General features: G+C 37.1%; 1 protein-coding gene across 1 annotated transcript in view; it reads left to right on the top strand.

Annotated features, from left to right (window-relative positions):
* The window catches only part of LOC112055162 (kazrin), a 199,762-nt gene that overhangs the window by 136,993 nt on the left and 39,305 nt on the right, over positions 1–23,464 (top strand). The window contains exons 5-8 of the mRNA XM_052885385.1: positions 3,414–3,681; positions 4,006–4,269; positions 15,824–15,945; positions 19,884–20,046. Coding sequence (XP_052741345.1) covers positions 3,414–3,681; positions 4,006–4,269; positions 15,824–15,945; positions 19,884–20,046 — 817 coding nt within the window. The remainder of the gene's footprint in view (positions 1–3,413; positions 3,682–4,005; positions 4,270–15,823; positions 15,946–19,883; positions 20,047–23,464) is intronic.

The raw sequence follows: 23,464 nt of genomic DNA, 5'->3' as shown, positions 1-23,464 counted from the left end.
TTTTAGGTAGATACTCCGTTTTGTATCCCTATTCCCTAGCTAGATAAAACCAAGAAAATGTAGTTGACAATGTAGTAATACGAAGTCAAACACATTTAAAACTGTTTAAAACTGAAAAAAATGTTTTTTTTTGGGTATAAACAGGTTTTTTTGTTTTAAATGGAATGGTTTAATTGGTTTTAAACCAGCCTTACATCTATACCTGTGACATCTAAAATGTCAAATCTAAAACCCGCAACAACCTGCTTTTAATCGAAGCCTCAATTTGATCGCGACCACTATGTACACGGCAATCCGTAATTATATGCTCCAATGTCGAAGTTTCATCGAAGTGTTAATATCGATTACAAAGTTGGTTTGATTCAGGTAATCCGCTTTTCCGTAGCCATTAAACTTGCCGATTGAAGCGACTATTACATTAAACGTTCAGGTAAATGGTCATTATTGGAAATGAATACGACCTTTTTCAGGTGGACCGCAAGTAATGTCTTTAACTTCCCATAAACAGTAAATTAAATGCTAAATACCGAGTACGCACGAATACGTTTTTAAATTTTTTAACTGATTAAAAAAAATATTTAATATTTTAAAGACTAGGTAGTTATATAAAAAATATACTTCAGAGAATCATTCATCAGATTGGTCTCACAAAATTTTCTTAGTTGGTTTTATTTATTTGAGTATTGAGAAAAAATATAAAAAAGTTCCTTTAAATAACAGTACAATATAAAGAAAACCATAGCCATAATCCAAAATGGCTACCAAAATAATATTCACTCCCTACTCACTCGTAAATATCATGTGAATAGCTCGGTAAATAAAGTCAACAGTCTAAGAAATGAGGACATTTATAGAGCCTTCATAATTTCCGCGATAAATGAGGTAAACCTGAATTGTTTTTGTTCGGCATCCGTAATATTAGATACTCGCTCAGTTTGCGACCTATATAGAATGAAATAACGCCCATTTTTTATATTCAATGGATATTATAACATGGAACCTTTTATGCTACTCTGGAGATTCATTCGCTGTAAACCGACGAAATTTGGCCGCGGGATTTTTTCGGCGCCACAATAGGAGCTTACTGAATAGCGCAATTTTTTTCGTCGCGAAATAAAATTCTAATCCAAAACATAACCTTACCGTTATAAAGCTTTGAGGTTTTTGGACGATAAATTCCATATTTTGTACAGTCGCGTCGCATAGCATGTAGACAAGAATTACTTACAAATTAAATACCTCAGATGTTTTGAAGATATTCAAATGGAAAAAGTACAAATAAAACACTTTCCTTAATATCAAAGGTCAAATATTCGTAACAACGAACATTTGATATTAAATGTTAATAAAAAGTAAGATCAGAATATGAATAAGATGGTGAAATGTTCGGTTCTTCTTCGTTATTAATAAGACAGTAGTGGACGATGCAAACATTTTACTATTTACAGCTTTAAAACTTGACGTAGATATGCCTGTAGTTCTCGTATACTTGAAAAAAAAAAACCAAAGACAATTTTGTTTTTTTTTTATTCTTTACAAGTTAGCCCTTGACTACAATGTCACCTGATGGTAAATAATGATGCAATCTAAGCTGGAAGCGATCTAACTTGTTAGGAGGAGGATGAAAATCCACACCCCTTTCGGTTTCTATACGATATTGTACCGGAACGCTGAATCGCTTGGCGGTACGTCTTTGTCGGTAGGGTGGTATGGTAACTAGCTACTGCCGAAGCCTCCCACCAGCCAGACCTGGACCAATTAAGAAAATCTCAATCGGTCCAGCCGGGGATCGAACCGAGGACCTCCGTCTTGTAAATTCACCACGCATACTATTGCGCGACGGTAGTAGCCACGGTGGTTTATATGTTACAGTAAAATTGTAAATACCGTTAGTTTATAATCTATCTCGCGAGATTGTGAACTGTCGAAAGATTGTGAACTCCATACATAGGTATACTCTGGAACTTGAGTGGCACAGAAACCAATGGTTAGGTAAGGTATTTTTGTATTTGTAAACGTACAAATAAAAAAATAAAAAAAGATCCTTACAATCTACCGAATAATATGTCTAAGACGTAAAACTGTAAGCAATATGTTGCGGTTCACCAGTTCACACACAGTCTTTCGATGGTTCACAATCGCGAGATAGATTATAATCTAACGGTATTTACGGTGACATATACATTTTAACTGTTATTTGATATATCAGGCAACCACGGAGCACGCATCTAACACTTTTTTTTTATAAACGTACCTCCGCAAACAACTGTCATTTTAGTGCAACTTACATGCCGAGGTTTATTCATTACTACCCGACGCCTCCCGGATTCACCCGCGTAGTTCCCATTCTCGTGAGAGTACAAACGTGGCTTTCTAGTAGTAAAAGAATTTTCAAAATCGGTTCAGCAGATTTAGAGATTACCCCCTACAACACCGCATGCTTTATATCTTTATAAGATAATCGCTTTAGTAGTAGCGGCGTTATAGAGTAACAAACATCCAAACATTGATACAAACTTTCGCGTTTATAATATTAGTAGGATTGTTATTATCGGTACAAAATAGTTAAATGTACACGAGTATCAACTGGCTGGCTAACTTAACTAACGATTAAATGCCAACGACCGTTTACACGATTAGCTACATAATGCGCAATCGTGCATGAATGTGCGTGCCTCTTTACATATATTTTAGTGCTTAAAAATGTACTAAACATGCCTTAGCCTGGCGTGCATAAAGTATATCGTTGGTCCAGTACTTAAGGGATGTAGCTTCAGCACAGGAGGACTGAGGTTCTTGTCCTGGTTCGGGCTAATAAATACTGAGCTATTCGTTCTTCCTAGAAATTTTCCGATTAAAATTTGAGCCCTCCAAATGGAAATTGGCTCTAACACACTGTTATCGAGTTACGACTAATTGATGGAAAAAGGAAGTGTTTGTCTTAATTAACAAATTATAAAAAATAAGGTTATGGAATGGCGACCCCGCACTAGAAAGCGAAGTGTTGGTCGACCCCCCATCAGGTGAACTGACGACATCAAGCGAGTCGCAGTAGCCGCTGGATGGTGGCGGCTCAAGACCGTGGTGTTTGGTATTGATGATGTTGAACGTAAAAAATAATAATAAAGATGTACTGCCACATGAGCGATGCCTAGTAAGATCTTACCATCTAGACTGTATAGACCGCAGTGAAGTGTAAATGTAACAATGAAAAAAGTCAATTAGTTTACCTATTACACAAAACTGCTAATGCGAAAAACAACATCACACCTATGTGTTATCAAGCTAAATAGGACGTGTCGTGTTAATTTTATCTTTAAATTACCTATTGACTATACTATTTCTTACATTTTATTTTGATTTTTCAATCCTCTATAGTATATAGGTTAAAAACACAATTATTTTGTGTGCAGGCGAAACTCCGCAAGATGGTCGACGAGCAAGTGTCAGTGGGCACACGAGTAGAGGCCGACGCCGAGCCTGAGCCAGCGGACCCGCTCATAACCCCCGCGTGCTCCGCGCTCAGCCGCGACGACCCCCGCCCCGTGCCCCCCGAGCGCCGCCTCCTCATCAGCACCCTCGACAAACCCCGCAACGGTTCCCTGAATGGGGACAAAGAGGGCACGCTGAATAGATCCACGAGGCTCTCCATTAAGAACGGCAAAGATAATCCGTTTATCGGTTTGTCACCTTTTTCTATTCATTTTGTACAATTATCTCTAGCTCACAAAATACGTGAAAAAATATAAGTGAGCGAAGTTAATACGATAAAAATATTGGTTTTGGCTAAGGTTGTCCAAGGACTATATCTTTGTAGGTTTGTTAAGTCGACAAAGATATCGATAGCTTAACTTTAACGAACCACTTTCCAACTACGAACAGAATTTACACTTAGAAGAAATGAAAAATCTGAGTCTGACTTAGAAGTGAAGTGAACGAGATATGATTTTACAGTCTAATGATGATATTTTTATTAATTAAAATAACAAGGTTTCTTTGTTATAGTATCTTCTCCGGACGACGATAACAAGGAGAACCAAGCAAACGGCAAAATCGATTCACCGATAAAATGGTCCGTACAAAATGGCAGCGACAGTGGTACATACGCCGAAATAGGCACTGGAGGGAACAGCAACACAAGTGACAGGAATGTACTGGATCCTGCTGACAGTTCTGAGGAAGAGGTCCCTCTACCCGACGCTACGTCTCCAGGCAGGAGTAGTGATGGTCCAGAACCCAGAGCTGATATTACTGCAACTCTTGAAGGAGGTAATTTCAACTCGTGTTTTTAAGACTCAAAGAATGATCACAAGAAAAAATAAACAATAAGATCAAAATTCTACAACATCTGATTTAATTAGTCTGAACTGAGTTTTGACTAAAACAATTTTTATTATTTGTTTTATAACTAGTAATGGTATATTTTAGATATTATCCTAAATGGATAATTAAACGAAACATGAGAATCAGAGACAAGCAAAAGATAAATAGGCACAGATAAAGGAGATGGTCCATTTCAGGTCCACTCTTGTACCCCGTATCATTAAAATTTAAAATATACAAGGATTTTATTCAAATTTAAATAAGTGAATAAATCTAACGAAATTATAAGAAATAAATAAATTGAAAACCGAAGTTTTTGAGTTATATCAAGATGGCGACCTTAAAGCAACTATGACATGACAATTGGCAGCAAACGTCAAATCGATTACTGCATTAAAAACGTCATCAATCCGCCATTATTACCCATATTAGTGTTGCATTTATTGGGAGAGAATGAATATTATTTCGAAAGAATGAAAGTAAATTCGTAGATTTGTATAATCAAACATAGTTAAAAAAAATATTTTCTTTTATTTCCGCCACGGTACAAAGACTGATCCTGGGCTCCATACAATTTTTGACCATTTCCTTTATTCGTTCACTTGTTAAAGAATCGTGAATGGTTAGGTATTAAGTATTTATTATTTTATGATTGGATCTTTAGAGTTAAAATATGAAAAAAAGGGAGAGATTATTCTATAATTTATAAACTACATTAAACGCTTTTTTTATTATATTTTAACCAATAAATTTCATCAGATCTTCATCGTGGCGTTTTAAAAGGTGGTTTAATAAAAGATCAAAGTTTCCAAGGTGATCCATTATGCTGTCATTTAGCAAAAGGTTCTTGAAAATGGGATTAAAGATAAAACAAAATATTTATATTAATACGGATCGCTGGTCTTTAATTTCTGTTTTTATTAAGTTGCGAAACATCTAACCGGCATGGTAGTTTTGCTAATAAAGTTTAAAGTTGGAAACTTTGCCTTTGCACAGACGTGTCTATTGGTGAAAATTTTTAAAACTTAGAGTATATAAAGTTTTTAAATTATGTTGCAGATGGTTTATTTTTGTAATATAAATACTAGCTCCCTGTGTTGCAATGCAGATCTTTTTGCAACACATTTGGTTTGAACTTACAGTCTTAATTATTCTAAGTCTTAATTCAATATTTAAGAAGAAGGCGTATTTGGTCCAGTGGTATGTATATGTGACTTTGGCATGAGGTTAAACTCAGCCGACATTTCTAAAATATTTTGTAACATTAAAAACGAAATAATACTCGTACACTCGTACTCGTAAATGTAAACTTAAGTCTCGTCATCATCGACTAAGTAGCTGTGTACGACTCCCGTCCCAGAATTGGATATTCTATAGTTTGTTTTCCTATCTGAGTGTAGGATGGTTTTCATAACAGAATTGAGAATATTAAAGAGACTTCTCAGGTACGTGAAATTCTTCATGGGGTTTTTCTTTACAATTGAAACAAGTGCCGTTTAAGTCGTTGCGTTGCCAACTACCTACCTCACGAAACGTAAGTCGAAATTCCAACTACCTACGTACAACCATTACTTGCTAAAGTCAGGTTTCCTAAGTCTATAATTACAGGTTTCCAGGCAATCGTAAATAGTTTCTAACTAATCGAGCATGTTTACTTTGCTGATGAAAGTCCGCGTTACTTTGAGATTCTTCGCTACAAACTGTTGCGAACATCGTCTCTATGAAACTAGGTTGAATATAACTTTGAAAATCTTATAAAGTAGCTGTACATTTTGCCAAGGCACGTGTCCGCAGCATAGCTTCATCAGGATGGTGTTAGAGAAACTTTGTTGAGGATACCATCAGAAAGGTATTACAGAATTTAGACTTTACACAGCTACCTAGGTAAGCTCTTGCTGTTTCAAAGTGTATCAAATTGATTTTCTTGGTTACTAAACGTTGGCTGGCTTGAACGATTATAAAATGATCAGTGAAGTTGATTTGTTGATGAATTGTGATTATGGAATCAAGTTGCGTTATTGCATTGTTTTTACATTGCAATTTAAAAGCTTCAATTTGGTGAGCTTTTCTATGATGTTGTGTTTCTAAATGTATTCTTTATAAGTACTTTCATACTCGTTTAACTGTGAAACAAATGGTCACTATGCAGTTATGTACCTCACGCTAATGAGTTCAAAATACATAACCGTGTCCATCGAGCTAGATATAATATAATATAGAATAGAGAATTACCCCCGACCTTGCCATGGACTCTAGGGTCTACAGCATACATAGAACCTGACTAACTACATAGAACCTGACTAACAGAACAGAAAATCGCGGGAGTTATATCTGTCTAACCTAATGTTTCTTTTAGTTATCGATGTAGAGAAGTATTTTTTTTGTAGTAGGTAATCGTGTTCGTGTCTACTGTGTTAAATGTATATTTAACAGAGGATAAGTCATAGTATAATGTGCTGCTAAGTAATACTGAGGCTTAGGTAATGTTCGTATGTACCTGTATTTTCACAGAAATCAATGAATTTTCGTAACCTTTTCGTTGATAACAATGCTTTTCCATCATTAACAACAAAATAAGTGTAGTGGTAAAATATCCTTGGATACCCTCAGTCATATAGAACCTTACTAGTTAATACTAAAATTGGTTCAATTTTTACCTTTAGAAAGAGAAAAGAAGCGGTAATTCGTTACTTGAAAAAGAGAAATAAAATCAGCCACGCTCGGGTTATTAGCAGTGTAAGATTTTCCTTTCCTTCGTTAACTTATAAAGCCTTATTAGCTCAAATAGTTTTTCTTGCAACTTCGTTATAATTACGGACTAACTACCGTGTTATTTTAATCTAGGAACCGAGCAATCAAGTGTGCGTGAATTTTAAAGGCCGTCAAGAAATTAACAGCGCCTTTGTTATAGCAAATATACATGAGCTGCGGTAATCACTTATTATCAGGTGACCCGCTTGCTTGTTTTTCTACTCCCATTTCGTAATATACTCAATATAAAACTTCAAACCATATTACAGCTATTTTAAGTTTTAAATAGTTCCATGGCATTGGTTACAAAAATTCAGGCTTCCATATAAGAGACAAAATCTAGGAGGCCTCGCCGAGACTAAGTCTAGGTCACGCCAGTACATACACACATACATAAATACGCTCGAAAAACATTACTCCTTCTTACGCAGTCGGGTAAAAACTCGACTTCGCCTCATTGCAGTACAATCACCCGTGCTACAAACCCTCATTACATGACAGTGGAATAAATACCTTGCGAAAATTGCTTGCTAATTATAAGTACTCGTAGCTATAAAAATCCTCCAGAAATAATTGCTTACCTGACAGGGAATGGTTATTATTAATTTAATCTAATTTTATATCACATCACACTAATATTATGGCGTGCCCAATCTCTAACCTGCTGGTGAACATGCACTTTTTTCCTCCCTGATCTTTTAATACTTAAGTTACTCCAAATTACGCTTGTATGTGTATGTTTTATTTATTAATTATTTTTGAATTATTTTGTTTATTTATTTTTCTTTGTGTCTTCCCTTAGATGCCGCCTTATTTTTATGTTTTGCAGGTTTTCATGTAAGTATGTGTGTATGTATGTATGTATGTATGTATATATGTATTTCTTTCTATGTATGTAAGATGTAGTTAAGTATAGTCTGTTTGTATTATTATTATGTATTATTGCATATTATTTATGTATTTAAATTACTTAACTTTTCTTATTTTTTGTGTGCGTATACCCGAATCGGTGCTTACGTTTTTTTTTTCTCTTTCACAGTGGTTGTCTGGAAGAGATCGCTCTTTAGCGATAAGACCGCCATTTGTACATTAGTTTCTAAGTGTTATTATAACTTATTGTTTATTTTTGTTTTTAATGTACAATAAAGTATATTTCTTCTTCTTCTTCTTCTTCTTATTATAAAGGCGAAAGTTTGTGTGTAAGTGTGTAAGTATGTTTGTTCCTCTTTTACGCTGCGGCTACTGAAGCGATTTCGCTGAAATTTGGAATGGAAATAGATTTTACTCTGGATTAACTCATAGGCTACTTTTATCCCGGAAAAATCCATGGTTCTCGCGGGATTTGTGAAAAACTGAATTCCATGCGGACGAAGTCGCGGGCGTCCGCTAGTTTAAACAAAATGTCCAAAAGTAGGTTACCTATACCTTCAACTAAAATACTTCGCTTGTCTTTAAGTATATAATACAGCAGATAATAGTTGCTAACAAGTCGGCCGGCATGTTAGTTTTGCTGATGAAGTTCGGACTTAGTTTGAAATTCTTGCACGCTACAACGTAGTATATTATAAACTTTTACAACATATTACATGTTATTTCGTATAAGGGTATCTATATAATATTGAAGTACCTACTAGCAGACGCACGCGACTTCGTCCGCGTGGAATTCAGTTTTTCACAATTCCCGAGGGAACTATGGACTATGGATTTTTCCGGGATGAAAAGTAGCCTATGTATTTATACCAGAGTAATATCTATTTGTTTTCAAATTACAGCCAAATCGCTTCAGTATCCGCATCGCAAAGGAGGAACAAACACTTACATACAAACTTTCGCATAATATTGGTGTGATTAATGTGATTTACCCATTTGAAAAGAAATTTAGAGATCTATGTCAATAATGTTGTTTTAATTATCATCATGAAAAAAATAAAAATTGGCTATAATAATAATGTTTAAACTACTAAAGCAACGTAGATTGAAGTGGCTTATTTTTTTTATTCATGTTGCTTAATTTACAAAATCTTTAAGCTTTTATGTAATCACCGTAAATAAAATAAAAATAAGAAGCCGTGATAGCTCAGTGGATATGACCTCTGCCTCCGATTCCGGAGGGTGTGGGTACGGATCCGATCCGGGGCATGCAGTCTAACTATTCAGTTGTGCGCATTTTAAGAATTTAAACATCATGTGTCTCAAACGGTGAAGGAAAAACATCGTGAGGAAACCTGCATACCAGAGAATTTTCTTAATTGTAAAGTCTACCAATCAGCATTGGGTCAGCGTGGTGAACTAACCCTCTCATTTTGAGAGGAGACTCGAGCTCAGCAGTGAGCCGAATATGGGTTGATAATGATGATGATGATATAATGTAATCACAACCTGAAATATTTATAAACAAGGTTTTAACATAGTCTTTCATTTATTAATTTGTCCTTTTTTAGTTTTTAATGTTAATAATACGAAATATTATGTTTTGTATTTTGTAACTTAACAAAACACTATTAAAAAAGTATTATATTTTGTAACTTAACAAAACACTTTAAAAAATCAACCCTCCCGCTGCAGGACATTTAAGTGCCCAAGAACTTTTTTTTTTAATTTAACAAGAAGGTTTTTAAATATAATATTTTAATGCACAATTTTAATAATATCAGAGTCAGCTCTCTCGCAAAACTAGGTTAACGTCAGGGCTAATTGATTTATTACTGCTGGAGAATAATGCTACGGAATTTCATCTTGCAGAAATACCTATAATGGCGCTATAAATAAATACAAAAACATTACTTGACAATGATAAATGCTATTTTAATCATGAAGAAAAGTGTATACTTGATTGATGTGTTGATAATGATAAGACAAAATGACTATTAAATTCAAATTAAGTTACCAAAAATTCCAAAAGTATCTTACATATATCAATATTAGAAAAACATTGAAATTGAAACAGAATAAATCTATTTAGTACTAGTCGACGCCTCACGGTTTCACCCACGTAGTTCCCGTTCCCGTGAGAATATGGGAAGAAAATATATAGCCTATGACGATCATAAATAATGTGGATTTTTAGAGGTAAAAATTTTTCAAAATCAATTCAGTAGATCCATACAGTCCCCCACTACAACACCACAAACTTTATGTATATAGAAGTATAGAAAACATCGACAAAATCTTAAAAGGTAACAAATAAAAGCCTACTATTTACTAGCCAACTTTTTAATACGTACCGGCGTAACGGCGAACATAATATTGCCCTAAAAGAGTAATAAAACAAATGTATTTTTCGTCAAGAAACATACTTTTATTTAGCCTTAACCACATAAATTACTTAATCATCATATTATCATTTCCAATAGTTTTATAATAATTATTTTTTTCTTTATGAAATCGTGATAGCCCAGTGGATATGACCTCTGTCTCCGATTCCGGAGGGTGTGGGGGTGTGGTCGAATCCGGTCCGGGGCATGCACCTCTAACTTTCAGTTGTGTGCATTTTAGGAAATTAAATATCACGTGTTTCAAACGGTGAAGGAAAACATCGTAAGGAAACCTGCATACCAGAGAATTTTCTTAATTCTCTGCGTGTGAAGTCTGTCAATCCGCATTGCCAGCGTGGTGGACTATTGGCCTAACCCCTCTCATTCTGAGAGGAGACTCGAGCTCAGCAAGCAAGGTTGATAACGACGATATACTTATAAACGGGGGTATACTTGGGTTCCCTGGGCCAACGTTGTATGGGCCGGCAGGCATTCCTCTTTGATCAAATTGGTTCCGTAGATTAGACGTGATACGGTAATAGACACACAGTCAGACTCACTTTGACATTTATGATATCGATAAGGATGTATGAGAATTTGATTTAGCTAGACTACAGCCTTGCCCGATGAGTACTGTTCACAAACAAATAAAAATGAGGGTATAAATCACTAGTCATTTCACACGTAATATTAATTATAATTACCTTATTCTTAAATTAAAGAAAATAAATTTGATTAATAAGCTTAGAACAATGAGGTCAACATATTTTATATAACATTTTATAAACAAATCATACACAATTTAAAATAAATAAGTTGTGAAATGACAGACTTTTCTACCTACATTTTTAATTTCTTTGTTGGTAAACAGTACTAATCAAGAAAAGCTGTAAAAAAAAATACGTTATTTCTAACTGACCTTAACTTTTCAAGATCTTCTGTCAAAGAGGTCTCGGTAGTTCTATTTGTCGATTTTAAAAGAAGTTTTGCGTACACTGGTCGTCGCCTCAGCGGAAATTTCCCGTACTAATGAGCTCGCTACTGCCGTAGGGAATAAGCTCATTTGCGATTGCAACGAACTTTGCAGCGAAGAAACTTTCCGTCTGATGTTGCAATTTATCATTTAAATTCCGCTACATTTTTAATTAGCATCTGATAATAATCAGTAGCTGCGAAGTTGCTCACTCACTGTGCAAACTGCGGAGTTAAAGTTGCACGTCGAAGCATTTAATGCTACTTTGATTTAAATACCTAACATATTCGACGGCCGCGTGGCGCAGTGGGTAGTGACCCTGCTTTCCGCATCCACGGCCGTGGGTTCGATTCCCACAACTGGAAAATATTTGTGTGATGAGCATGAGTGTTTTCCAGTGTCTGTGTGTATATATACATTATATAAGTATTTATATGTAGTATATAATTGTATATTAATATTATAATATCAACTATATTAGCACCCATAACACAAGCTACTCTGTATGCTTACTTTGGGGCTAGATAGTGATGTGTATTGTTTAAGTATATTTATATTTATATATATTTATTTAAAGAAAAATTAATACGACGGCGCAGTGGTTTACATCGATTTTAAAGCGGACAAAGTCGCGGGCGTACGCTACTACGTTTGTATGTTTGAGATAGTAGTGGATGCCTTTCAGTCGACTAATTAATTATACTTGAGATTCCAATACCAGCATTCCGTCTATGTTTGGCTCCCGCAAATATGACCACATTTCTAAATTTCGCTCTCGTCTCAAGGGGATACCTTTCTGTTTTACTTTGAGAGTAATTCTTGAAAATGAAATAAATGAACGACATGATAGAGCGAGAGTCTGTGAGGGCAGATCTTCTCAAAAGCTGGAAGTTTGTCAGCCCGTACCGTAGGTACATTAATTCTTTACTGAATGTATAAGTGTCGTAGGTTCCTTATTGGGACCTCAGCGGCATTACTAGAGGGTTTATGCGAGAGAATGCAGAAGCAGAAGAAATGGGCATCTCTTTTGAGCCTCGGCCTCGGCGTAGAGGGCCGTTCTGGAAGGATGTTGTGACCTGCGTGTATCCCGGCGCCCGCGAGATCGTGAGTTAAAAATCTCACGTCCGGATGACGTCAGATACCGAGCACCTCGTCTTCTCTCTTCGCCTTCTCTTCTGTGGAGCTTGTATTTGTGATCCCTGGAAAGCGTTGTCGATCGTTATGTCATCATCAGGATAGTAAAGGCTGTTTTCAGGCGTCTAGATCTACAATCGGCGTTGAAATTCGGGATAGTTGCGCTTGGCGGTACGTCTTTGTCGATAAGGTGATAACTAGCCACAGCCGAAGCCTCCCACCAGGAAGACCTGGACCAATTAGGAAAACCTCAGTAGGCCCAGCCGGGGATCGAACCCAGGACCTCCGTCATGTAAATCCACCGCGCATACCACTGCGCCTCGGAGGCTGTCAAAAACCTTGAGGCCCGAACGTCCATTGACTTGTCGAACTATGAGCTCGCCCATTGTAACTTTAAAACGCCTCACGAAATAAGGCCACCTTTGTCGTACGGATCTCCAAAAAAAACGACAAGAAGAAAAATAAACAAAGCTTTTTTAGGTTTTATTGAAACAATTATTGTCGTTCGTATAAAAGCTCCTTTTGTAGGAGAATAATCACTGACTCGTAAGTGATTTAATTGCGAGAGTAGGAACGAGGCGCAATAAAACAGGCGCCGTACACACCTGCGGCCCGATGAGCGATAAAACGAATAATCGATTCGTCTGGCGGCCATTCGTGAGCGGTGTTGCAGTGCAATGTTTGTACTCAGCACCGGTCCGAAGTAAATTTTAAAATGGAGCGAGATCCAAATATGGCGCCTCTCCTGTTTGCTCCTAATAATATGTAGATACCTACACCAAATGAGTTATCCATACCTACTTATATTATAAACGCGAAAGTGTGTGTGTCAGTCTGTTTGATTGTTCGTCTTTCACGGCAAAACGATGCGACGAATTTATAATTGATTTTTCAAGTGGAGATAGTTGAAAGGATGGAGAGTGACGCTACTTTTTGTCTCTATCTTACCCCCCACTTTCCTAAAATAAGGGGTGGAAGTTTGTTTGGAGCAGAAAATTGGTATACAGACTATAAGTGAGTAAAAAAAACCGTGCATCATTGTTTTTTTTTTTAAATAAACCTCCTAACCCGTAAAAAGGGGGTGAAATTTTATATGGGACTTTTCACAGCTTTCAAGGTAGGAAGCTAAAAATCGGTAGGTACACAGATTATGTGTTACTAAAGAAAGAAACCTGTTTTATTTTTTTGGTACAGGTTCAATGATACAAACGAATAATAAAATGTAATCAAATTAAATGAAACATAAAACAAGATTAAAAATTTAAATGAAATTCATACTAATATCATAAATGTGAAAGTCTTCGTGTCAGTCTGTCTGTTCACTCCGAATTCCGAATCCGAAGCCGTGGGAAAAAGCTAGTATCAAATTAATAAACCAGGTTACAATAATACAGACGGGCACAGACAGGGCACAGATGGTAGGGGCGCACAGCTGAGACCTGAATTACACGTTTAATAAAACTAAGATATAGTTTGTCTAGACCAGGGTTTCTCAAAGCGCTACAAGATTTATGTAATGGTGGCTTGATAACTGAAATCGTGTCAGAATTAAGGTTAAAATTGTCCAAAATTACTCCTAACATGGAATCCACACCTATCCCAATAATATTACAATTTTTTATTTGGCGGCCTCCGTGGCGTAGTGGTATGCGCGGTGGATTTACAAGACGGAGGTCCTGGGTTCGATCCCCGGCTGGGTAGATTGAGATTTTCTTAATTTGTCCAGGTCTGGCTGGTGGGAAGCCTCGGCCGTGGCTAGTTACCACCCTACCGGCAAAGACGTACCGCCAAGCGATTTAGCGTTCCGGTACGATGCCGTGTAGAAAGGGGTGTGGATTTTCACCCTCCTCCTAACAAGTTAGCCCGCTTCCATCTTAGACTGCATCATCACTTACCATCAGGTGAGATTGTAGTCAAGGGCTAACTTGTAAAGAATAAAAAAAACAGTCAAATTTATTATTTTCTTGGGGGAGGGGGGGGGGAGTGCATTACTTAGTAAGGGGTTCTCTGTCACTTGGAAATTTTACCAGGGGCTCGTGGAGCCGAAAGTTTGAGAAACCCTGGTCTAGACCATGCTTACGTAACAGAAATAAACGTTATAGAAGGCGGAAAAATTCGCCTTTATGTTTCCAATAGATTGTTACATAGATAATATAATCATATTTTTGTATTAATCTTAATATATAAATGCGAAAAGTCATTCATCACGAAATCTCGAAAACGGCTTAACGCAAAAAAATTAAATTTGGCAGGGAGGTAGTCTATAGTTAAGGACGGATTTTGCGATAGGGCCGTATTAAGGGCTGACGAAGTCGCGGGCGTCCGCTAGTACGAGTACATAGGTAGGTAATATATGCTTGCATAGAGAAGAATAACTGACTGTCAGACTTATATACGTACACTAAGTCGAAACTTTTGAACCTGGCAAACTGAAATAAATATAGACAAAAGTTAATTTCTAGAGTTACTTACTAAAAGAGGGTATTTTAAAAAGATTAAAGAGAAGAAAAGAGTTTTATGTAAATGGCAGTATGAACTAAATATTGGGACATTTTGTGCCATAGAGACTCATTAATCGAGAACTTTTAAATTTTAAAAGACGTGGTTTTTGAAGTAAGAAGAACTAAGACTTTCGAGATAAAAACACGTTATTTCTAAATTTTAATTTTAAAATTGTTGGGATAAAACAAATCATCGATCCGTGAAACATTTAATTATGGCAAGCGTGGTAGAGGACAAATAGAATAGGCCGGTTACACACCTGCGTCATTTGTCCTTAGTTCCTGACGCATGATAATATAACAAATCGATTCGTCTGGCCGAGCTTTCGTGACTGGGTGAACTTACACGTTAGAATGAACATTATCGGTACCACACACTATATAAGCTCACATGTATTGTACTAAAACTGACATTCTACCTTTCGTTCTGGCCTTATAATCTTCAGAGGTATATAAAGTTTATTATCCAAAGTTAGATCGCTACTGACAAACTACAAATATCCCGTACTTAATTTTGATTTCAATATAAATTTAGCCTATTTTTAATGGCCTGACTCTGTATCCTCAAAGGAAGAGTTTACACCCACAAAGCTATTCTACACAGTTCGGCGTTTTAAAATGAATGTTTGATTGAGACTGTAAGAATCTCCATCTTTTAATTATTATTACAACCGAAACCAACGGCTTATTGACTTAAGCACGGAGTTGTATTTCCAATTTTGTCTTTCTTTCAATAAGTTATTGGTAGCAACCTACCAATAACTTATTGAAAGAAAGACAAAATCAACATTCCATATCGCACTACATGATCCGAAGCCTCATAACCACTGCACCAAACTGCATCAACGATTGATTGATTTATATTTATATAGATATATTCCAAACAGGTTCGGGCTCCCCAGGCGGTCGGTCGGACCGCTCGAGGCAAGAAGAGGTCCCCGCGTCCCCTGGGATGCTCACCGCTGCGCAGTTGGCGCGACGATTGCGTATGGAAAACGAACGTCTGCAGGTGACCTTATAAGAAAATATATTATTTATATAGCATCTTTGTTTATGCAAATTAACTTTATTAAATTTTAATGCTTGACATAATATTACTTTTTCCAAGTCACGCCATATTGTTTTTGTATTAATACTTGTAAAAGATTTGTATCAACGTACCCTTGACATTGGTTTGAGCCTCCGATCTCGATTACTTTAATACGAGTACTATGTTTTACTTTTTAGATTAAAATTGATTAATGGACGACAGGTACTTCGAATTCATTTTTAAACTGAAACTTTTTATACAATGGTTATATTCCTTTTGCTATGATAATTTAATGTATAGGTTTGTCTTAGTAGTTAAAAGTCACCACCGAAGGTCAAGTATACAGAGCTGCCTGCAGCGTTGTAAGGTTGTGGGCGGTAAAAAAACATCGTAATATGGTTATTAGTGTGGATCGATATTTTTGACACTTATTACATTTCTATGCGCACTGTAGGCAGCGCTGTTCACCTGACTGTCTGTGGCTGGCGTTAGTTACATAAATAATATATCGAAAAGGCGGCCTCCGTGGCGCACTAGTATGCGCGGTGGATTTACAAGACGAAGGTCCGGGGTTCGATCCCCGGCTGTCCGATTGAGGTTTTCTTAATAGGTCCAGATCTGGCTGGTGGGAGGCTTCAGCCGTTGCTAGTTACCACGAAAGACGTACGCCAAGCGATTTAGCGCTCCGGTACGATGTCGTGTAGAAACCTAAAGGGGTATGGATTTTTATCTTACTCCTAACAAGTTAGTCCGCTTCCATCTTAGATTGCATCATTTACCATCAGGTGAGATTGTAGTCAATTGTGTAACTTGTAAAAAATAAAAAAAAAAGATCTTGGCTGAAAGCTGTTCTAACATCCCTCAGGAGCGACGTCCCGTCTGCCAGCTGTCTGCAACGGACGTCTTTAAAGACACTTTTATATTATTTGCCTCCTAATTTGTAAGGATGGCGTTTCTTTCTGAGATAAAGAACTGTCGACTCTTTCATTTGAATGTCCTGGATTTTTTTTATATTTCGTTGGAAAATATTAACAGGAAGCTTCTTTTGTTTCTATTTTTAATGAAAAAACGTATTCAGTGATGAAATGGAGAGAGACCACTTTGTCGTTTTAGCTTAATTAATTGAATGCCTTGTATAAAGAAGTTATTTATGAGTACCTACGAGCATATCGACACTTCATTTCGTAGAGTGACCTTTTAAGTGATTAATTAAAGAATTATTTTAATAGCATAGAAAAACAATTAATTCGAAAATTTTGTGTTTCCGCGCACCAATTGTAATGTAATTCTTTATTTGTAAATAATCATATTTTTGTAGTTTTTCTTTGATCTTTAGTTTAGTAACCTGTCTGGAGGCGCAGTAGTGTGCCCCGACAAGATGAGCAAAAAAATAAAAAAAAAACTTCAACTCCTTTTTAATTATCATTTAGGGTTATAATTTTGAAAAATCTTGAACTACATTATTCTTAGTACTTTTTTCGTAATACACATACCAATTTTTATAAATATAATTTGAAAAGTTACCTATTTATGGAGAACTTTCAATACAACATTTCAACCATTGTTTCACCCCCATTTGATTTAATTTTCGCGGCTAAAAGTATCCTATTACCCTTCACGTATTATAGTCCTAAATCGTGCCAAGTTTTACTTAAATTCATTCAGTAGTTTCAGCGTGAGGCCCGGTCAACATTACATACGGACAGAGACAAAAAAAATATTTTTTTGGCTTCAGTATCGATCAGCGGCGAAGAGTCCATACAGGCCGATTCCCGTCGGGTTACCTTTTAAAAATCCATACATACAATATTCATTACTGTAATGAATATTTACGCGCCACTGACGATTAGGCGCCACTGGTATCGATTATAATTTTAATCATTCAATTAAAATTTTCAAAATATCTTCAATGTAAAGAATTGAACCTCCTACAGTTTTATTTTAAGAAAATTAAATATCACGTGTCTCAAACGGTGAAGGAAAACATCGTGAGGAAACCTGCATACCAGAAAATTTCCTTAGTTCTCTGCGTGTGTAAAGTCTGCCAATCCGTGGGCCAGCGTGGTGGACTATTGGCCTAACCCCTCTCATTCTGAGAAGAGTTTCGAGCTCAGCAGTGAGCCGAATATGGTTGGATTACGACAGTTTTAATAAACGCATAGTCAAAAACTAAATATTACAAATATACCTATACTACAGCCTTTCTTGATGAGTACTGTTTACCAACAAACAAATTAAAAATGAGGGTATAAGTCACTAGTCATTTCACACCTAATAATAATTATAATTAACTTGTTCTTAAATTAATGAAAATAAATTTGATTAATAAGCTTAGAACCATTAGATATGGTTAATATGTTTATGTAACATTTGATAAATGAACCATACATAATTTAACATAAATAAGTTATGAAATTACATGCATTTTCTACCTTTATTTCTAATTTCTTTGTTGGTGTACTCATCACATTTCATACGTTTCATACGTTTCACGTACTGCAACTCGACAACCATTTATTCCTGTGATCGCGTGACTTACTATAACTTGTTGTATACGAAGGGTATAATCATTAGGAGAAGTTCACAAATCGATGGCGATTAATCGTAATGCAGCGGCAGCGGGCGCTGAACAAATAGACAGAGTGCCTTCAGTGGTAAATAATGCGCACCTACTATTTGGTATTGTGAATTGAATGTTTATAAGTCACGGATGCTATGATTCCCTCGTTGGCCTAGTGGTTAGCCTGTATTGCTCCTGGGTTCGATCCTACTTCGGTATATATATAATACCGACTACCGAGCATTTATATCTGTTAAGAAATGTTGGAAACATTAAGTTTAAGGTTTAAGGATTTCAAGGAAACGATCTTGACGACTTCATTTTACATAAAGTAGCAGTGATATTTTGTTTGACGATCATATTTTAACGTGATTAAATCTATACAGAAAACGTCGATAGTTATGAAATTCCGTTGAAAATATAATGTTAGATGATTGCGAAAACTAAAAATCGATAATAAAGTGGCTCTTATTTTGAATCGTACACCGACGTACATAACGACCTTACTGATATAAATATATATATTTTAAAAGGACAAATATTCCCGTACTCCTCCAATTAGTCAGAAAAGTCTGTTAGGAGTGGTTACGACACTAGACCAGCAGGCGGAGTTTTAACTCACGACCTCTTGCTGATGAATACGGCCCTGTAAATATAATTAATTGATTATGAAATACGGCTAAAACTCACGTGATATTAGGTCGGAGTATGCCCGACTAGTTTTGAACCCATACGAGGCCCTTAGTCATGAGCTGGTTCTTGCATCGACGATCCAAACTGCGAAGCGGCTGCGCGATGCGCTGCTGCTCGCATTGCGCGCTGGGAGAGAGGTTGAGTGGTGGGGAGTGAAGTTTCCGTTACATTTTCCGACGGTTCATTAATGTCATCTTCATTAGACTCGTCTTCTTGTAAGCAAACCGAACTAACGCTATCTTGTTCCAAGTTAGTTGTATGTGACAATGAAAAAATAGCGGTTTCCACGCTGTGGGCAGCAACCATCCATGATCCCGATTAAAAATTAGTTATCCCGATAGTTTAAATTCTAGAACTGTAAATATTCTTCTTAATCGTACACTCTTGGCAGAGAGGTCATGGTTGCAGCGATGAGCGACCCCTTCTGTGCAATGCTCCTCCACTTTTGGCGATTAGCTGAATATTGGCCGATTATTGGCGGTATAGCCATACACCTAATCAGACACCTGATCAGAAGAGGCTGTAGTGACCTTGGGTTCCAAATAAACCCTAAAAGACCTAGCGCAGAAGGCAACTGGAAACCACTGCGACCATTTTATTCCCATGAGAGTTGCAAAGATGGATACAAAAGTTACGTAAATAAAATGTTGTAATATTTACGCAGGCGGAGTTAACCCGGGTGCGTCGGCTGTTGGTGGCGGCAGCTGAGCGGGGCGAAGCGGGGAGCGCACTGATGGAGCGCGCCCAGGGGGACACTCACGACGGCCCGCCGCTCGACCCGCAGGTGTTGGAGAAGGAGCTACTGCTAGCCAGAGAGGCTGTTAACTGTAAGTTATTTGTAGATGACTGCTTCACGTTGGCTGCTGGTGGTGACCAGTGGCCGGGGCGAGGCGGGGGGCACTGATGGAGTGCACCCAGGGGGACACTCACGACGGCCCGCCGCTCGACCCGCAGGTGTTGGAGAAGGAACTACTGCTAGCCAGAGAGGCTGTTAACTGTAAGTTATTTGTTGGTGACTACTTAACTTCGGCTGCTGGAGGTGACTGGTGACCTGTTAACTGTAAGTTATTTGTTGATGACTACTTCACATCCGCTGCTGGTGGTGACCGGTGGCCGGGGCGAGGCGGGGGGCACTGATGGAGTGCACCCAGGGGGACACTCACAGCGGCCCGCCGCTCGACCCGCAGGTGTTGGAGAAGGAGCCGTTAACTGTACCTAAATTAAATTGTTGATGACTTTAGTTAATGACTTGAAACGTTTTGTACATACATAATGAGCAGTAAGCGTAAGCCAGTCTTTCATAGAAAACGGCAATTTGATCTTAACCCTCTTCGGTGAGAATTATTATATCGTACTTACGTACGTGCGTAGGATGTTTAAAATAAATAATGATAATATGTCTTATTCTCAGATGAGGTTTCATCTGGGACTGAGATTGTCGGTTGACAAAAAACTCTACCATGAATATTTTCGCAGTATTATAATAAACAGCAAGTTTACTTTCAAGATTTTTATCGCTTATGTAATTTTAATCCGATTTTACTTGTAAGAAATTTTTTTATAAATTTGTAATTCACAGAATCTTACAGCATCATACTATTGGGGCCATGGCAATAATACTGGTAATAAGAAAAAATAAACCGAACGAAAAAAGCAAACGAATAAAGAACCTTCCATTCAGTTAAAGTATAAATCATGAACATTATTTGAAGGAAGACCTAAAAAATTAGGTCAAATTACATTAAATACAAATAAAAAGAAGATTTATGGAAATAGATGAGACCCTTCGAGTTTGATAAACTAAGTCTTGATGGTCCAAAGTACAGAGGCAGACGACGAGGTCTTTTAGCCCCATTTTTGTTAACAGGTCACGTAGCCTCTAAGTCCGCTCGTTGACTTTTTAGGATCCTGAAAGTCCCTAAAAGTCGGAATTACTACTTCCACTTTCTAAACGATAGTTTCAGTTTTACCAATCCAGTGAATTTCATTACGTTGTGTTGAAACAAACATTTTATTTATTTTATATTACTCTAAAAATATTATTTTAGCTCGGAAATTTTACTTTTGATAGATACTCGCTGTTATTTTATTTATGTTTGCTACTACTTTATGATAGCCGTGATAGCCCAGTGGATATGAGCTCTGCCTCCAAATCCGGAGGGTGTGGGTTCGAATCCGGTCCGGGGCATGCACCTCCAACTTTTCAGTTGTGTGCATTTTAAGAAATTAAATATCACGTGTCTCAAACGGTGAAGGAAACCTGCACGCCAGAGAACTTCTTAATTCTCTGCGTGTGTGAAGTCTGCCAATCCGCATTGGGCCAGCGTGGTGGACTATTGGCTTAACCCCTCTCATTCTGAGAGGAGACTCGAGCTCAGCAGTGAGCCGTATATGGGTTGATAACGACGACTACTTTATTACAATGCGCTGTCTCCTGAAATAGGTCCGTGGTAGCCAAATGGATAATATGACCTCTGCCTTCGATTCAGAATACGTAGCTTCAAAACCGGAACCCAAAGAAAAGGAAATTCATACCGCTTGATAGAAACTCCGGTTTCTCATACATCCACACATTATTAATTACAATAATAAATATGTATGTATAGATTTTTAAAACCCGAAGGGAATCAGCCTGAATGGACTCTTCGCCGCTGCTAGATAATATGTTTAAACGCGTCAGTCATAAACAAAATTATTACACACAAACTTAAATTACTTATTTCATATTTGTAAGGGAACCACGAGAAGTACAATCAGATCTAGTATATCCTACTCAAAATCTTTACAACCTTTTACATAATCTTTAAAATTTCTACATTATTATAGACTTTTAGACTCGTGAAGAATTACCCCATCAAGAAGGCAAACTTTATACTACAAGCTAAACTTTAAACATGGCGCTCGAACACGAAGATAGGAAATTTGTTAGGCCGATGTTCACGATAGGAAAAGAAGCATCGGGCCCGACAGTTTGATAAACTAAACTCATAATGTTTCGCAAAGTATTGGCCGGAAACGTGCGGTAGAATTAGTTCACCAGTCACGTCGGCCTGAGGGTCTTTTGACTTTTACTAACACTATATTATTAAAGGCTTCGCTATCACGGAAATCGGATCTTGTAAAAATGTGGCTTATTAAAACTTGTCTTATTACAGTAATACCCACGCGAAAAGTTATAGAAAACATTTGTAGGTTATAATCCTAATATTATAAACGCGAAAGTTTGTATGGATGTTTGGATGTTTGTTAATCTTTAACGCCGCTACTACTGAAGCGATTTGGCTGAAATTTGGAATGGAAAGAGATTTTACTCTGGATTGACACATAGGCTATTTTTTATCCCGAATAAATCCATGGTTTCTGAAATTTTCATTTCCTAGGTAACTCATTTAGCTACCAGAAGCGAGAATTTTCGTTAATAAAAAAAGTTGATCATCTCATCGAAATAAAGCTACTCACGAAAAATTATCTTGTTTTTTTGGCGTACACTTGACTACAATAATGAGAGCAATGATGAGGTCTAAGATAAAGCGCTACTAGACACGGGCATAAGTTAGTTATTTCTGCATATCGTCTCCAAAGAGTAAAAAAATCTTTTGTAGATTTGGGTGTACTCTTCTATAATAAGATCCCCAAGACTGTGATGGACCTGCCAATGCATAGCATTAAGCAATGTGTTAAAAAACATTTACTTAGTCGAGGGTACTACAACATTGATGAGTTCCTTAATGATAAAGATGCTTGGAGGCCGTTGGATCAGCTTCCACCTTCACACAGAAAGTAAAACTATAAATAATGTAAACAGTAATTGTTATCAATTGTAAATTATAATACTGTATGACTTTTTCAAAAGAGCAACTGTTGAGTTTCTTGCCGGTATCTTCTCAGCAGAACCTGCCTTCCGAACCGGTGGTAGAATCTTTACAAATAGTCAACTGACGTGTCAAAAGTGCTTGTAAACTGAGCCTACTTGAAATAAATGATTTTTGATTTTTTTTTTGATTTTTTGAGCGCGCTTGCCTAGAAGATGCCTATTCACTCCCTCCTTGAATGTGCACAAAATGTACGTGTCAGGAAACACAGACGCCAGAAGGGCATTCCCCATCTTAGCAGTTCTTATTAGGAACGTTGACGCAAAACGTTTCGTGCGGGTTGACTGGACGTATACAACAAAAGGATGCCATTTTTCACGGCGTCTCGCTGTTCTGTGGTAAAATGGGGACGAAGGAACTAGATCGTAAAGTT

The sequence above is a fragment of the Bicyclus anynana genome, chromosome 14 (assembly GCF_947172395.1).
Source record: "Bicyclus anynana chromosome 14, ilBicAnyn1.1, whole genome shotgun sequence".
Taxonomy (NCBI): Eukaryota; Metazoa; Arthropoda; class Insecta; order Lepidoptera; family Nymphalidae; genus Bicyclus; species Bicyclus anynana.
The sequence above is the reverse complement of the archived record's forward strand: the minus strand, read 5'-3'. Positions and strand labels throughout refer to the sequence as shown.